The sequence below is a fragment of the Pseudophryne corroboree genome, chromosome 7 (assembly GCF_028390025.1).
Source record: "Pseudophryne corroboree isolate aPseCor3 chromosome 7, aPseCor3.hap2, whole genome shotgun sequence".
In the NCBI taxonomy this organism is placed as follows: Eukaryota; Metazoa; Chordata; class Amphibia; order Anura; family Myobatrachidae; genus Pseudophryne; species Pseudophryne corroboree.
In genome coordinates, this window is record NC_086450.1 from 35,282,661 (window position 1) to 35,301,307 (window position 18,647).

Here is an 18,647-nt window from a genome sequence, read left to right on the forward strand (position 1 = left end):
CTAACTCTACCCTAGTGTGCATCCGCTACACTAGCTACATGAATGGAGCCCTCAAACTAGCTCAGGTGTATGTGGTGCAACACAAACTCTATGCACAAACTTTAAAACAAACACTTTGCCCTGCACGATAACAACAGGCATCACAATATCATAATACAAGATCAAACAGTGCAGTTCCTTTAAATCCCTACCTACTTTCTAAGGAGTGGGCGCCAAACAGCCTACCCACCTCCCGTACAGTAACTTACCAGGGGCTCAGGCCAAGCGGGCCTGCCTACATGCACACATCGGAGTGGCCTGGGCCTAGTGCCCAGCACCACCCTTATTCACCGGTCGAGCACTCCTTTTACCCTGGGCCTAGTGCCCCCTAATTATCCACAGGCCAGAGGCCTAATTTACCCCACGGGCCTAGCGCCCACCTAACGTACGGTCGGTTGGAGGAATCTGGGCCTAATGCCCAGATCGCTCTTATTGGGGTGCTCCTAATAAATTCGGGGCCTAATGCCCACCATGCACCCTCGGGCCGAATGCCGGCATAAAATGCCCAATACAGTGGCTTGGGCCTAATGCCCAAACCACCAAGTCAGATGTGGCTAATACGCCTAACTGCACACAGGCCTAGTGCCTGAAATTCCCCCCACAGGTCTAATACCTGCGCCCTGGTGGTCTAGGGAGGAGAGGGGTAGAGATAAGCCTCACTGAGCCGCCGCTGGACATCTTCCTCCTTGTTGCCGGCGTCTTCTGGCCTCTTCAGCGGCCACGGGAGCTCTTCCTGCCACGGCCTCTGTCTTCTTCTCCGCCGCTTCTTCCCTCCGTCCTGCGCTGCCTCCTTCCTCTTCTCGGTCCCGGCGGCATCTGACGTCACTCGACAAGGGCGGGGCCTATGATGCGGCGAGCGCCAATTGGCTCACCGCACCCCCTTTCCATTGGCCGGCGCCCCGTGAGTAGCTCACGGACGGCGCCGTAATCAAAATCCCGCCGCCGGCGCTTCTGATTGGCTGCCCAAACGGTGCCAAGTTTGAAGTGCCGCTGCTGCGGCGCTGTCCGTCACTGCTTTAGGTTCGTTGCAGGGAACCAATACGCGGTCCCTGCACCGGACACCCGCTGCTGCACTGATGTGCCCTGTGATACAGGGCACATCTCCACATGTGTGTGCACAGAATATAACTGTGTTAGGGGTATATTTACTAAGGTGCGGGTTTATAGAAGTGTAGATGTTGCCCATAACAACCAATCAGACTCTACTTATTTATCTAGCACCTTCTAGAAGATAAAAGCTAGAATTTGATTGGTTGCTATGGCAACATGTCCACTTCTAAAAACCCGCACTTTAGTAAATATACCCCTTAGCTTGAAGTATTGGAGCCCTTCTATAAGGATCTTGGACTTGCAAGTGATTTCATTTTATGTAACATCCAGTAAGCAGGAGGCAAAAATCCTATTTTCTCTGCCTTTCCATTGCAGATAGCCAGCCGGGAGTTGGGGTTACCTATATCTTACATCCACATCTGTGACACTAACACCGCCACGGTCCCCAATACCATTGCTTCCGCTGCTAGTATTGGGACAGATGCAAATGGGATGGCAGTTAAGGTACATTTATTTTCCTATTATAAGCTGTGGCTTTGTAAGACAGACCAAGATATCCTTCGTCTCTCTCCCTACACATTCCAGCTGGTGTGTAATAGCTCTATGGCTGCAGGCCTTCATAAGCTTTGGTCAACAAGTAACCGCTTAACCTCACAGATAGGGAGAAGTGGCGTTTTGCTGTCGGTTCTCTACAAATGGGCTATAACAGTGATGGGGAACCTTTGGCACTCCAACTTTTGCTGAACTACACATCCCAGCATGCCCTGCTACAGTTTTGCTATTTGGCCAAGCTAAAACTGTAAAAGGGCATGCTGGGATGAGTAGTTCAACAACAGCTGGAGTGCCAAAGGTTCCCCATCACTGGGCTATAATAATATTAAATACAAAAATACACCTGGTTTTGTATTTAACATTACATCCAATTTAAATCCAGCGGCCGAAACCACGGAATATGTGGCGGCTCTGAAAAATCTGCGCCTGGTAAATGTACCCGTAGAGTCATCAGCTCATTTCTATAATGCCTGACATGGATGGTTTTATTTCAGAACGCTTGTGAGAAACTCATGAAGAGGCTAAAACCGATTGTCAGCAAAACTCCTAACGGCACCTGGGAGAGTTGGGTAGGTGAATTGCTGAAACATTTGGTAGTGTTATTTAAATTAAAATAGAATCTAATGAGAGATTTTTGCTGCTTGGATAAGAGACGCAGAACGTATGGAACCTGAGCAGTGATTTTCAGACCTGTCCCAGAAAGTCCATCAGTGGCTGGTTTTGTCTCAGGCTGATTTAGAGGTGTACGCTATAGCACAGTGGATGCAGCGGCCGTGCTAAATTATGCAAAAGCCGCAAGAGGCGTCTGGTGTAAATCTGAGATCCGCGACTGTATTTGGAAAAAAACCAGCATGAGATCCCTCTGTGTAACCATCTGACATCCGAGAAACCCACAGTTCTGATACACAATACATACACAGTACAAAAGCGTGCCCCATACACAATGGCGCTGTATCTCCGTCAGAAAATCTGTCTTTCTATGCTGGCCATTGTGGAGAAGGATAATGGGCACAAACCAGTAACATCAATTTGCCTCAAATGTACTCAGTGCTGGAAAACTTGTCTCCAAGTTTACATTTTACAGATGCAGGGAATTCATTTATTTGCGATTTGCTGCCCATAACGGCACAGAACAGCCAGTTACGGTAGTGCCGACAGCGCAAAACATGATGCCGGTGAACACAATGGGGCATACTATAAGCCATAAGGACCAGATTTGCCGGAGGTGCGGGATCCTGGCTGATCTGAGGGTTTTTTCTAAAGCGCCAATCATTTACAAGGTATGTTTTTTTTAGCATCGTCAATGATTGGCGCTCCAAAAAAACCTCAGAGACCGGCCGGCGTCCCACGTCTCCAGCAAACCCGAACCCTATTACACATGCCCCTATGTTCCGTTCCGGCTTGGCACATTGCGGCACTGCTGCGGAATTGCCTTTTCCCCATAATTTGTACTCTGCTACTAAGTTGAAGCCAGGCGACATGTGCCAGAAAAATGAGGTGAAATTAATACTCAGCATAAAGTGTTAGCACGGGTTTATTTTTCCTTTCTTAAAATACATTTCACTTTACACTTAATAACATAAAGAAGATGTCACTGGTTGGATTAGCGCCATGAAGCCCTGTGCAAGTTATTGGTTTGCACCACTTCCCCCTCCATTTCCCAGAAAATACCCATTAAATGTGTTTGATGCTCACAGGACCCCAGGCTGGAGCCTTGGTTGCCTAGTGGACAATCCGACTGTGTATCTGACTGTAACACACACAGTAACACCTGAAGGCGGAATATAAGATTATATTGTATTATCCTGTTGGTTGTAACTCACGGAGTTTCCTCTCTCACAGATAAAGGAAGCGTTTATTCAAAGAATAAGCCTCTCAGCCACCGGGTATTTTAGGTAGGTCGAATGAATAATACAGCATGACAATTAACACACTTTACATATGATTATTCTTAGGCTGGACTAGTAATGTTATTGATTTAGCCATTACACTATGTGAGGGCCTCTGGTGTGTAACAGACTGTTCTTGGTACCTTCAGAGGTTACGAAACCTATATGGACTGGGAGAAAGGAGAAGGACGCCCATTCGCATATTGTGTTTTCGGTGCTGCCTGCGCTGAGGTTGAAGTAGATTGTCTAACTGGAGATTATAAGGTCAGTGATTAAAGACTTTTTAGGCAATAGGCCTTATTCTGCAGTACTGTAGGAGCAGAGTAAATAAAGTAGGAATTTGCTCCTGGAACAAACCATATTTGAGTGCGGGGTAGGGGTGGGGTGGGGGCATTTATTATTTTGCACGCAGGTTGTAATGGGTCCTTTTATAAAAAATGTCTTTCAACTCGGAATCAGGCCCAATGTGAAGAACCCATTTGCATTTGTCGATGTCCGTAGTGTCCCTATTATTCTGTTTTTACTGTATGGACCCCAGTTAATTCCTCTCATTTGCTCGGTGCTGTACTGTTATAGACCCCATCAATATCAAGAGAACGGATCACGGTTATTACAGGCTTGTCTAAGATGAGGACTAGGGGAAATTAAAGGCGGTCTGGGAAGAGCAGCACAAGTGATGTAAATTAAAAGGGGGGTGGATCCTATAGCCAAAGGCAGAGGGAGGAAGGGGGGCTTCCAAAAGGTCAAAATGTAACATAATAACTAAGGTTGAAAAAAGACAATTGTCCATCGAGTTCAACCTATTTGTGGTCTCCTATGCAGTCTTATTATAGGACTAGTTATTTTTATGTTAGGACTAGTTATATTAACTATAATGCGTGCCTACGCACCATAACCCTGAATATCTTTATCCAATAGGAATTTATCTAACCCATTCTTAAAGGTGTTGACTGAGTCCGCCATTACTACTCTCTGAGGCAGGGAATTCCAAACTCGTATTGCCCTTACTGTGAAAAAACCTTTTCGCCTCAATGTGCGGAAACTCCTCTCCTCTAACCTAAGCGAGTGACCACGTGTCCTCTGTGCTGATCTTATAGAAAACAGGTCCCTCCCAAGCTCTGTGTATTGACCCCTTATATATTTGTAGAGGTTGATCATGTCCCCTCTTAGTCTCCTCTTTTCCAATGTAAACATGCCTAGCCTTGCAAGCCTTTCCTCGTATTCCAGCGTCTCCATGCCCTTGATTAGTTTGGTCGCCCGCCTCTGAACCTTTTCTAGCTCCAGGATATCCTTTTTGTAATATGGTGCCCAAAATTGCACACAGTATTCAAGATGAGGCCTCACTTGTGATTTATATAATGGGAGTATAATACTCTTGTCCTTTGCATCAAAATGGTCATGTCGACTTTTTGAACTTGTCGACCTTTTACCCGTCAACCTTTTGATCATGTTGAACTATTGCATGTTGACCATATGGGGTCGGCCTGTTAACTGACTATCCATTGACTAGATCCTGACAAGTACCTGAGATGTCAGATGATGGCCAGTTTGTAGTCGCAGTACATGGCGTTTGTTGGGGTGAACGAACTTTTGAGTTGAGAAAGCAAACAAAGTGAATATAAGGCAATACCTGTAATAGTTGACTATATAGAAGATCATTGTAACCTTCCAAGGTAGTAACGGACATTTCCAAAGTGCTTAACGCTCACATGTGTCTAAGCACTAAGGAGGTACCGCTCTTCATTTGGAATCCATTCCATTATAACATGAAATTAGGCGACAGCAGTACAGGGTAACTGTAAAAGAAATAGGACACTTTCAACATTTCATATAAACCAAAGTATTATGGAAATAAAATACTTACATGGATATGTATGTCTGGAAGTTTCTATGACTAGGTTACAAATGTTCTAAGTGTGGAAGTGGAGGAACAAGAAAAAAATCACAGCCCGTACGAAGCAAAATGGCTGCTGCGCCGGTAGAGAAGGCTTTTTGTGTGCTAGAATTAGCGACAGTCTCGGTTACTACACGATATAGAAAGCCTCCGCCTACGCAGCAGCCTATCTACCACTGGAGCAAGACATTTGCAAACACTGGTTGTTTATGCAAAGTGAAAGTTGCGGGAGACCCCCTGTATCAGAGGAACGAGGCTCGTGTCCGTGAGACCTACACATAGAACATATTAAACTTAGTCACAGAAAGTTACAGACATATACTATACTGTATATCCATGTAAGTATTTTGACTATATCAATGATACTTTGGTTTATATAAAACGTTGGAAAACCCTGTATACAGAATGATTGATTGCGGCATCATGTGATTGGCTGGTAAACAGTAACGTATATCTATCTATGTGTATATTTATTCCAATTCTTTCTCCCCGGACAGAGCATCAGAGCAGACATTGTCATGGATACAGGCTGCACCATTAACCCAGCCATTGATGTGGGGCAGGTACAGTATTTTTCTGTCATGTAGAACTATTTTAAGATCCAGAAACAACAAAATGTTTAGATGACCTATGTCTATAAATGAAAAAACCCTCTCCGCACCCCACTAGACCACCAGGGTACAATGGTAATGGGGTGCTATGTCACTATAGTGCCCATTTCCCCGGGGGTTCTGCCAGACGGCACTTGGCTATGCACCAAAGGGATGCTCCTTCTCCTCACCTCCTGAGATGCTGGTCAGTCATTTTAATAGTGCCTACCTTGCACAGGAGAGACATTCGGGGTCCTACCTCCACTGTACCTTGCCCCGGGTGCCAGGCTCATTCCTCCCGTGTAGGGGTTTGGTTGTTGAGCATTGTGCCCATTTCTATTGGATTTGAATGTGTTTTTCTTTGTGCCTGTTTTCTACATGATCTAGCTCTCTGTATTGATTTTCTGTATCTACTTCATCACAGGGTGTCAATTCATTCCGGCATGCAGCTATTCAATACTTTTGTCTCCATCTTCGACATGGTAGAGTATGCCCAGTTTCATTCCAGGACCTCTTCAGGGGTTCCAATCTCATGGAACCACTTCCGCCTACACCTCTGGTTTTGAACTATTCTTCTGTCTCGGAAGGTGCGTCACTCCTTAAGGTGGTGGCTCCAGCCCTCACACTTGGACAAAGGCCGCCCCTTCGCGATCTAGGATTGGGTCCTGTTTACAACTGATGCAAGCCTTCGACCTGTCAACACCCTATTCAAGTTCGCTGGACAGCATGGGAAATGGTCCATTTAATCAACCTCTTGAAACTCCAAGTGGTTTATAAGGCACTGTGTCAGACCAAGTACCTCCTTCAAAACAGACTGGTCAAAGTTCAGTACGACAATGCTACAGCAGTAGCTTACATATTATAGACCATCAGGACAGAATCTGAAGCAAGGGTGCCATGAAGGAAGCCATATCCTTCAGTGGGCCTAATAGCCTCTCTTTGCACTGACTTTCTGAGCTGCCAAGACATTCACCTGAGGGAGTGGTCACTTCCCCCTGAAGTGTTTCAAAATGGTACGTTGCTGGTGTCACCCAGACATAGACTTGATGGTGTCGCGCCACAAACACAAGCTTCTTCGGTACTGCTCCCGCACCAGAGATCTCGGGGCCTTTCTGGTGGTTGCTGTATTGGTTCCATGGACTTTCCCTTTTCTTTACGTTTTTCTTCCAATCTCATTGATTCCACAGACCCTCCATAAACTGAAGATGGAAGGTGGCACTGTCATTCTCATTACTCCGTATTGGCCATGACGTGCCTGGTACACAGACCTTCTGTGACTCCCCATAGACTCCTCGGGGTGTCTTCCTCTTAGACGGGACATTCTGTCTCAGAACCCATGTTTTCACCCAGACCAACTCGCATTCACGGAGTGGCTATTGAAAAGTGCATCTTGAGAGCTAAGGGGTTCACGTCTTCTTTCAACCATAACCTGCTCAGTGCACAAGTCTTCTTCCGCTAGGATTTATTATTGAGTCTGGAAGACGTATTTTGACTGGTGCTCAGTCTGTGGATTCAATCCCTGGTCTTTCCGTTTATTCCGGATCTTGTCCTTTTTATATCCTGGTTAGTCTCAGGTCTTCGGCTTTTCTCTATTAAGGTCCAGGTCTCCACTTTTTCGGTAATTTTCCAGAGGAAAGTGGCCTTTTTTTCAGATGTGCAGTCATTTCACCAAGGAGTTTTCCACCTCAAGCCTTCGTTTGTCCCTCCGGTGGCTCCATGAGACCTGTCATTGGTACTCCAGGTTGTTCAGTCTGCCCCCTTTGAACCACTGGATACAATGCATCTTCAATGGCTCACCTTGAAGACTGTCTTTCTACTTGCCATAGCCTTGGCTTGTATGGTCTTGGACTTAAGCGCGTTATTTCATCGCTCTCCATTTCTGTTTTTTCACCCTTAGGATGCATCTCGGGTACCTACCTAAGGCAGTGTCCAGTTTCCGTATCAACCAGGAAATTGATGTCCCTTCCTTTCAGGGTCCGAAGTCTTGTCCTGAACAGTCATCGTTGGATGTGGTGTGGGCTCTCCAGATTTCCGGCGACAGAAATCAGATCATCGAGAAGATTGATTCAAATAAACTTTAGCCCGTTGGCTTCATTTCACAATTTGAAATGATTACTTACTCCTCCACCATGGGGCATCAAAATCTGTATTTACTTACCAAAATATTTAGGGCTGGGACTGCCCTGCTGTCTATCTAATTCTGTATGTGGCAATAGCTCAGACTTGTCAGCACGTGGATAAATGTACACATGCCACATAGCCAAGCTCCAAATAAAGTCTCCCTCTCTACAGGAAGTAATGAATCGTGCCGGGTTCATATAAATATGATTATGTAACTACAAAATAACACCATCAATATACTCCATAATATATGGGATCTACGGTATACTGTAACATGCATTGCGCTGTGAGTGATGATTCCACATCAGCAACTTTCATTCTGTGCTTTTTACATAGAGTCAGCTGAGCTATAAAATAAATTTTAAGGCATGGGCAAATAGGAAATATAATGCCTCCCTGCCCCCCTAGGGCATAGTTGTAAGTAAACATATGAATTATCTGCTCCTCTTTGAGATCTGCGCCCTGGACGGTGGCCACTCTCGTCCATGTTTGCTTACTCTCCTGGAACGTTTCAGGGGTTCCTAAACTTTGGGAATCTCCCTTAGACTCCCAGCGGAGTACGCCACCCTCCCGCACCCAACCCACTTCTATTAAGAGGGGCAGGAAGGCGTGTAATGACACAATTCATGGCCCCGCCCCCTCTTCACAGACCCACAGTTTTTAGCATTATGCGATGTGGGGTTTAGGGTTCAATGAAAACAAATGCCCAATCACGCACCCCCCCCCCCTCCCCTCAAAGTGATCGTCTACATCTCCCCCATAAAGAGTATATTAATAGCATCACTAAAAAGGGTTCAGAAAATGTGCAATAAGATAATTCCGCAACACATTTAGGGGCATATTTACCAACGTTATTAAATATCTCCTGTATGTAACAAGGAGGGTCCACAACAGATATATCCAGTATCTGCTGCAGCCCTCCAGTGCCTTAGCAGGGTGCCCCCGAGCCATGACATCATCCTGATCTGTCATTTTACTCTGGGTTTCTTCATACTGACATTAATGTTACCTGTAAATAAGACAGGTGTGCTTCTGGGTAGAACAGGAATAGAAAAGAACTAGTAAAGGTAAATGGTCATATAGACAGTGATATTACAGTTACATTTTCTCTGTTACTCCTCAGATTGAAGGAGCGTTTGTCCAGGGAATTGGCCTTTATACCACAGAGGAGCTGAAATACTCCCCAGATGGGGTCCTGCTGACACGGGGCCCGGGAGAGTACAAGATCCCCTCTGTTTATGACATTCCTCAGGAGTTTTATGTGTCACTGCTGCCTTCATCCCAAAACCCTTATGCCATCTACTCCTCCAAGGTAAGAGCAAAGGTTTTGTGTGGGCCCCTTATTAGATTCTGAAAGTCCACTAATAATATATAAATGACTAGCACGTGGCAAGTTATAGGCCTGGCTCATTATTTTATTGGTTCATATATTGGAGTATCTAGGGCGCATGGACACTTTTATACAATATAACAATAAGAAGATGGTGGGAGATTCTTTGGTAGGCTCCAAGCCTGAGCCCCAGTGTCCCGAGCCCCAGTGTCCTGGCCATACTATGGGGTCAGTGAATTTGGCAGCATGGTATGACACTGCTAATTGTGTGTGACTTCTTTCTCCAGGGCATCGGGGAGCCGGCCGTCTTCCTGGGGTGTGTGGTGTATTTTGCCATAAAGGACGCTGTGTCCGCTGCTCGGAAGGAGAGGGGTTTGTCTAATACTTTTACACTGAACAGCCCTGCGACCCCAGAGAGGATACGGCTGGCGTGTGGAGACCAGTTCACCGAGATGGTGATTATGCCAATAGTACCAGATATATTGGCTGTTATAAATGATACCACGTTATACATTTGCCACTTTACTGTAGTGGGGGATATATGTCATGGCTAGCACTGGATAACCTGAAGTACACGGATGTCACCTACATAGTCATACATCATCTACGTATATATTGTCACATATAATGGTGCTAATTATAAGTTGTACGCAGTCACTTCCATGTCTACTGGTGGTCTCCTGATTGTGACTGATGATAACCCTGGTGTATGTCCATGTGTCCCAATGTGCAAGGACCTAGACGCCCACTGTCAGCGTCCACAGGCGCTGAAATACCGATTGATGCGTCCTTATATGCCACCAGCGGTTGTACCATCGATAATTTCCTCAATCACATATCAGACTATGGGGGTCATTCCGAGTTGTGCGCTCGTTATTTTTTTCTCGCAACGGAGCGATTAGTCGCTAATGCGCATGCGCAATGTCCGCAGTGCGACTGCGCCAAGTAAATTTGCTATGCAGTTAGGTATTTTACTCACGGCATTACGAGGTTTTTTCTTCGTTCTGGTGTTCGTAATGTGATTGACAGGAAGTGGGTGTTTCTGGGCGGAAACTGGCCGTTTTATGGGAGTGTGTGAAAAAACGCTACCGTTTCTGGGAAAAACGCGGGAGTGGCTGGAGAAACGGAGGAGTGTCTGGGCGAACGCTGGGTGTGTTTGTGATGTCAAATCAGGAACGACAAGCACTGAACTGATCGCAGATGCCGAGTAATGGGCCCTACACACTGGCCGATATTTTGAAAGATATGAACGATCTCGTTCATAAATGAACGAGATCTCGTTCATATCTTTCAGTGTGGAGACTTAAGCGATGAACGATGCGCGTCCCCGCGCTCGTTCATCGCTGGTCTCCTGTCGGCTGTGCATGCAGGCCAATATGGACGATCTCGTCCATATTTGCCTGCACGTCTATGGAGCCGGGTGACGGGGGGAGTGAAGAAGCTTCACTCCCCCCGTCACTGCCCCCCCCCGCCGCCGGGTCGCTCGTCGGCCGTATCGGCCGTCGGGCACCTCGGCCAGTGAGTAGGGCCCATAAGTCTGGAGCTACTCAGAAACTGCACAGAGAAGTCTTTTCGCAATATTGCGAATCTTTCGTTCGCTATTTTGATAAGCTAAGATTCACTCCCAGTAGGCGGCGGCTTAGCGTGTGCAAAGCTGCTAAAAGCAGCTTGCGAGCGAACAACTCGGAATGAGGGCTTATATGCATACGCTGTCTGGACACATGTGCAGTGCACCGAAGACACATACGCAGAATAACAAAGAGCGCGCCACTGCGTCCAACATCAGAAGTGCATGCGATACAGAATACGCCCCAGTAAGGTTAAACACTGTTTTAAGAGCGATCCACTGACTTCTTTCTGAGCTTCTCATTCATAGCAGCAGACGATATTATTACTATTAGTCACTGGGAGTAACGCAGCGATACAACTGGTACTAAAGTCTACCTGTGTATGCACACACTGCACAATACACACGTGTTGTCGTGATGTTCCATATAGTGCAGCAATGTAGGCCAAACTGCATGCCAGGTTTTAACGGTTACTCAGCATTGGGCTCTACAAAATAATCAGACACACATACAGCTATAGTGGCAGGAGCCAGTGCTGTATAGCACAGAGCGCCCCCTCCTGGCACCGCTGAATATAACCTAGTACAGAACCCCCATAGTGCCCAGAAAAAAAAAAAAAAAAATATATATATATATATATATCTATATACACACACACATACATACATATACACACACACACACACTCCTGTTATGTTATAAAAATAATATACAGTGCTGCCGTTTGGCCCCTTCATAAATTATTATTGGTATCGCTCCCATAATTGGGATTAAACCTGTATCCACATGATGATGTAACCACTGCCTGACGTTCATTATTGATTTTTTTTTTTTTTCAGATTCAAAAAGACGTCCCAGAGAGCTTTATACCATGGTCCATTGATGTGTGATAGAGTTTCTGGATATATAAATATACTCAGGGGACAATCTGCATGTCGAAAAAGCAACATAATAACAGACATAGGAGACTATGAAGTGGTCTTACATAATGACAGTGACGTGTAAAATCAATATGGCTGGATTGTGATCTCAAATGTAAAATGTATTTTGTTAACTGACTATGCCTGTTGTTGAAAATACCTATAAAGTACTATGATCATGATTCAGAGGTGGACACAATGTGTGATTCTTTTGTACTGCGCAAGAGTCAGACTCACGCGGCACGTGTAGCGATTGCTTAGCGATGGCGGACGCAATGAAGATTTATTCACAAAGTGAGTGACAGGTAGTGAGCGTTTGAGGGATGTAAAGGGGGGGAAGCTACAGAAATGCAGGCGTGTCAAGACCGTCTTGGGGGTGTCTAAACCTGCAAAGGCTCCAGCATCTTACTTGTGACGGACATTCTGAGCAACCAATGGTTGCTCGGAGGTTTGATGTTGTGACAGATGGTGCGTCTTTGTACACAAGCTGCGGGTCAGAGATGTTGTCAGTGGACAGCTCTATACCAGTTCCCACAGCAGCGACATTACATATTTTCTAATACGCAGTTATGAATGCAGCTGTGGCCCCTCTGGTTCAGGCCCTATTCCCAGACATTAAATAAGAAATGTAACCCATTGGATTGGGATGGTCGATGTTGGAACTACCATGGGTGCATGGTTGTGACCACTACAGGGCCCAAGGGTGAGGCAGGCCCGGTGATGTCCCCCTCTCTCCACCCTCAGATACACCCGTGGCATTCCCCGTTCTCTGATAAGCGGACTCCTCTTCTGAGCGGCATTAGAGAGTACCACAGATCACCAACAGCGGATGAGTGCCACGCGGCCAATTGGAATTGTTCAGAATTACTGTATAGCGATGATGTCATCATAATAAGGAATAAAATGTTATGTTATGTACTACTGCCAGACCAGTTGTTGTGTTTGAGCTTTGCATAAAGGAACAATCTATTATATAGCTACTTTTTATATTTTTCTCAGTCTTTTTACAGCATACTTGCCTACGCTCCAGGAATGGCCTGGAGGCTCCCGAAAAACGGGTGACCCTCCCGGCCCCCCGGAAGAGCAGGCAAGTCTTCCGATATCCGCGGGTCACCCCCTGCCCGCCGCCCACTTAACGAGTAAAGTGGGCGGTCCGGGCAGGCGATGACGCGATTCTTGTTGAATCGCGTCATCGTAACCACGCCCCCTGCTGTATAATGCCGGTAATCGCTGCATTACACAGCGGAGGCGTGGCTTAAATGATGCGGTTCAGAAGCCACGCCCCGTTCCGCATCTGGCCCGCCTCCGTTCCGCCTCTGGCCCGCCCCCCTGTCACGTCACCTCACTGCCCGCCCCCCCCTGCTGAGCCGACGGGCTGCTCTCTCCCGGAGAGAGCAGACCAGAAGTCGGCAACTATGTTTTACAGACGCCCCTATGAGTGTAACATTGCTTTAACATTTGAGCTTCACCCACAACAAAAATGTGGAGTGATGATTTATGTGCACTGAAATCTCTCAGTTTTACATATTTATGATTAAGGTCTAGTCATGAAGCAGAGAGAGTGAAATGAGTCCCATGACAACCAATGTCATGAATGCCCATGACAACCAATCAGTGTTGAGGTAACATTTATAAAATGCATTCTATAAAATGATATATAGCAGCTGACTGGTTGCCATGGGCAACTTCTCCACTGGCTCACTTCTCCACTCTTTTTCACTGCTTCATGAATAGACCCCAGAAGCTGGAAACAATAGAATTGAAATGTCAGTGTCTCCCTTCTCCTCTGTGCAGCTTTCCTATGGATGATGCTGTAGTAACATTATAAGGTACTGGGCCTGATTCTCAGTTGAGAGAAAGGATAAACAGCAAGTAGCATTGTATCTGGAGCAAACCATGCTGCACTGCAATGGGGGCCAAATACATTATGTTTGCATGCAGGGTAAATATTGGCTGCTTTTGCATGTAGCCCACACATGCTTTATTTTTACACTGCAATTTAGATCTGAGCTAGGATACGCCTTTAAGTATAGGCGTTGTATGTGCCAGTTAGTTTTCTTGATAACAAATGTGTGGAATAGTCATATCTATCTATCTATCTATCTATCTATCTATATCTATCTATCTATCTAACAGCATATTGTAGGTCTGGCACTCTGAGAACTCGGTAATAACTGCAGCTGGTGCCCTCATAGTCAGGGCCGGATAAAGGTCCACATGGGCCTGGAGCTGAAGATATTCAAGTGCCTTTTGTGAGAATCCACAAGGTGTGACAAATGCTTTGTGGGTGTGGCCAGAGCCATACGGACATGTACTGCCCTACACTATCATCCCCAATGTCTCCCTAATTATGTAAAAAGATTCAAAATGCATCATTTTGTGGGATAAATAGAAATAGAATCTTAATAGATATGATTTATGGCCAACTACAGTATGTGGCCAGCTGATGGCGAGTCATCATTATGCCATGATGATGGGCCTATTTTTATGTGGAGGCCTGGAGCTGTAGTTCCATCCGCCCCATTTTTAATCTGGCCCTGCTCGTAGTTACAGTGTATAGACAAGCAAGGACGTGGCACTCGTAGCTCAAATGATGGAGACGAATAGTTCACAGTGATTAATGTTTCGGTTTTAATGTGTGTGTGTGTGTGTGTGTGTGTGTGTGTGTGTGTGTGTGTGTGTGTGTATATATATATATATACAGTATATATATATATATATATATACACACAAATGGAAAATAAGAGGCGGCACTCAGCAGACTTGTGAAAAACTTCAATGCAGTGTAATCAGTACGGCCAACGTTTCGGGGACCACCTCCCCGTCTTCAGGACAAGTGTACAGTGTCAAACAAACAAATTTATAACAATAAACTTACCCCCCCTGATCAGTTTCCCCGCCAGCGTCATTCACGGCCGCATCTCCCGCGCTCTCAGCCCGGCGTCCACAGCGCATCACATGATGCAGACCACATGATGCGGAAGTGACGTCACGGCGCCCGGCCAGGCCGCGTTACCATGGTGACCCTGGTTACAACAACAAAAACAAACACATGCAAGGTTATCAGACTCGATCATACAGTGTTCCAGTGCATCAGGTCCACTAGGGACATTATTATATTAAAAAATACATATTATAATGGGCACCGGAGCAAGTTACACCCATTTGGGGAGGCCAAGAGTGCCGGAGTGACGTGTACATATATATATATATATATATATATATACACACACACATAATATACATACACACATATACACACACACAGTATACACACACACACACATATATATCTCCTATATAATAGCCCTGTGACTCCGTGTCTGGACATCTAACGCTGGGCGTGGCTAGGAGCTCTCATTGGGTTAGCAGCAGGTCTATCACACCCAGTCCACAGCTGATTGGCCGAGAAACGCCCTCCCACACAGGTTACATCCAATGGGAGGCTCTGCCCTTTGGCTGCTGTGTTTTCACTGACCAGTATTAGTAATGGGACTGATGGAGCTGCAGCTCCAGCCCCACACCCCAAAATAGACCCCCTGCATTTGCAGCAACACACCCTCCAACACTTTACACATAAACATTGATACACATTCGAAAAGGGGGCGTGGCCACGGGTACAGCGCCGTGGCCACGTCCCTTTTCATATACGTTCAATGGAAGCTTGGAGAGCCAGAAATCGGTACAGACCATAAAAAAAAGGGACTGTACCTGCCAAATAGGTTCAGCTGGAGGGTATGCCACTGCATCTGCAGCAAGTCTCTGCGCTGTAGATAGGGAAAACAAAACATTTTTACTGCAGCGTCCTATGACCTGCTGTCAGTCCGCCTGCCCCCTCCGCCATCAACAATCCCCACTCCCTAGCCGCGGCGCAGGTGGAACAAAAGCTGCTGCAGCCACCGGCATAGATGTGTATGAAAGCGGCGCAGCGGAAGGTTTTTATAACCCCCCCTGCGCCGCATACTCTCTGCGCTCATCTGTGCGTGATGTCACAGAAGTGCCTCCCAGCCACAGCCGCGCCCAGATCCCCAGAGGCCCTGACTCAGCAACACAGCACCTGTGCTTCCGGCCTGGAAGCCCCGAGATGGCTAATGTAACGGATAGAGTGGGTGATATCACGGAGGGTAATGTCTGGACGCTGAATCAATGTAAAAGGTGACAGTGCTGCGCAGTGCAGTGGCTGTGCAATCAGGGCCGGTGCTACGGTGTTTGGCGCCCCCCTACAAACTATAAATTTGCACCCTTGCATACTTTACAAACGAACAGCGCACATAATACCCCATGTAGTAGAGACGCTTACACATATAACGCCCCCTGAACCAGTGACACTTACACATCTCTTGCCCCCCTGTACCAGTGACGCTTACACAAGTAACACCCCCTGTAGCAGTGACGCTTACACACGTAACGTCTCCTGTACCGGTGACGCTTACACACGTAACGCTCCCTGTACCAGTGACGCTTACACACGTAACACCCCCTGTATCAGTGACGCTTACACACGTAACGCCCCCTGTACCAGTGACGCTTACACACGTAACGCCTCCTGTACCAGTGACGCTTACACACATTATGCAGCAGTCACACATACACACAAATACACACACAACATACACATATATATATATATATATATATATATATAAACACACACACACATACATACTGTACATACATTACACACATACACAGTCACACATATATACAGTATACACAGACACTGTATATACACACACACTCACTCGCTTTCCAGACACTTATCTAATGAAGTCTGGCTGGCCGAAACTGTAGGAGCTCATCCTCCTGTTGCAGCATGGTCCCGTCTAGCTCCGCCCCTTATTCCCATCCAGCTCCACCCCCTTTGGATCCCGTCCGGCCACTGAATGTCACGGAGGGGAGGGGGAGAGGAGGCTTTGTGCTGCTGGCGCCGAGGGGGAGAGGAGGTTTTGTGCTGCCGCTGCATGTGTGACAGCAGCTGGCAGCAGCAGCAGGGACAGCAGCAGCAGCTCAGCACAGAGATGCAGAGCAGGGAGAACGCCTCTCCTTCCTGGTGCCTCCCTGCACTGCATCGCTTTGCTGAGTGGCTAGCGCCGGCCCTGTGTGCAGTGTCACTGACACTGCACAGCACTCTCACCTTTTACATTGATTCAGCCAGTCACACAGTTCTGCCAGCCAGTCACTATTGTTAGCACCAGTGTCCCAACGCACCGCATTATAGGGAAGTAGACGCACTAAAAAAACTACAACTCCCAGCAAACCTTAGCGCCAAAGCATTCCGGCCCTTAGGGCTGCTGGGAGCTGTAGTTTATTGCGTACATCTTCTTCCCTGTAATGCGGCGCGTTGGAATACCGGCCCAAACAATAGTGATTGGCTGCTGTGTGAGTCTCTGGGAGAGCCACTGCCAAAGGGAGGAAAGCAGCTTAGCTGCTGACAGGAGGAGAAGCAGGATAAGCATTACCCGCCCCTCCCCGACTCACAGTACCTCTGGGCCCCATCCGCGGCACTCCCACACACACCCTCCAGCACCTGCGGTAGCTCCGGACCCCCTCCCCTACCCGCAGCAAACCCGCCCCTCCCGCCGCACCACCACATCCGTCCCTCCGCCACCTAGAGCACCCCTGTAACTGCTTCTCCCCCAACCGCAGTGGCTCCGGACCACCACCCGCGGCACCCATGCACCCTCCCCCACCTGCGGCACCACCGCACCAGCCCCTCCCCCACCTGCGGCACCACCACAACCGCCTCTCCCGCGGCACCCCAGGATCCCATCCGCCTCTTCCCCGCACTCCCTACTCCTCCAACCAAAGCACCTACTAGGTGATTCACCAATCCCTGGGTGCGCTGTTCACACACCGTTGCAAGGGGCTTCCATCCCTTAACCATGGCACGCCCTTTGTCCGTGCAATATTTAACCACTGACACAATTATGATTGGATGTAATACTCCATATAATAAAAATATTGCATGCCACAAGGGTGTGCAAGGGTTAAGGGGGTGTAGCCCCTTACGACGGTGTGAAGAGCGCCCGTAGGGCGCGATGAATCACTAGTATATATATATATATACTAGGTGCTTCATCGCGCCCTACGGGCGCTCTTCACACCGTCGCAAGGGGCTACGCCCCTTTAACCCTTGTATGCATTTCTGGGATTCAATATTTGTATTATATGGAGTATTACCTGCATTCCTTTGTTAGTGGTTAAATATTGCACAATGAAAGGGCGTGCGATGGTGAAGGAGGCGCAGCCCCTTGCGACGGCGTGAACAGCACCTGCAGGGCACTATGTACAGAATGAGCGGGTGCGGGGGGGACTGCGGATGGGGGAGGGTGTCTGTAGATGCTGCGGGTGGAGGGGGGGCGGAAGCGGGGGGGCCCGGATGGGGAAGGGTCGGGAGGTGCTGTGGGTGGGGGAGGGGCAGAAGAGTGGGGGCCGCAGATGGGGGAGGGGTCCGGAGGCACTGCAGGTGGGGGAGGGGCAGGGGTGCCACGGGTGGGAGAGGGGCAGGTGTGGGGATGTTGCGGATGGGTGAAGGGTTTCCGGAGGTGCTGTGGGATGGGAAGGGGCGAGGGTGCCGGGGGTGGGGTAGGGGTCCGCAGGTGCCGTGGGTAGGGGAGGGGCAGGTACGGGTGGTGCGACAGATGGGGAAGGAGGTCCGGAGGTGCTGCAGGTGGTGGAGGGGCAAATGCGGGGG

The 18,647-nt window shown here is 47.7% G+C and overlaps 1 protein-coding gene across 3 annotated transcripts in view; it reads left to right on the forward strand.

Annotated features, from left to right (window-relative positions):
• LOC134944386 (aldehyde oxidase 1-like) overlaps window positions 1-12,135 on the forward strand; it is a 144,239-nt gene extending 132,104 nt beyond the window's left edge. For all 3 annotated transcript variants that reach the window (XM_063932966.1, XM_063932968.1, XM_063932967.1), the window contains 8 exons: window positions 1,465-1,593; window positions 2,136-2,210; window positions 3,484-3,536; window positions 3,680-3,794; window positions 5,922-5,987; window positions 9,259-9,447; window positions 9,753-9,920; window positions 11,873-12,135. In XM_063932966.1, coding sequence (XP_063789036.1) covers window positions 1,465-1,593; window positions 2,136-2,210; window positions 3,484-3,536; window positions 3,680-3,794; window positions 5,922-5,987; window positions 9,259-9,447; window positions 9,753-9,920; window positions 11,873-11,923 — 846 coding nt within the window. In that variant the 3' untranslated portion in view covers window positions 11,924-12,135. The remainder of the gene's footprint in view (window positions 1-1,464; window positions 1,594-2,135; window positions 2,211-3,483; window positions 3,537-3,679; window positions 3,795-5,921; window positions 5,988-9,258; window positions 9,448-9,752; window positions 9,921-11,872) is intronic.
• The last annotated feature ends 6,512 nt before the right edge of the window (window positions 12,136-18,647 follow it).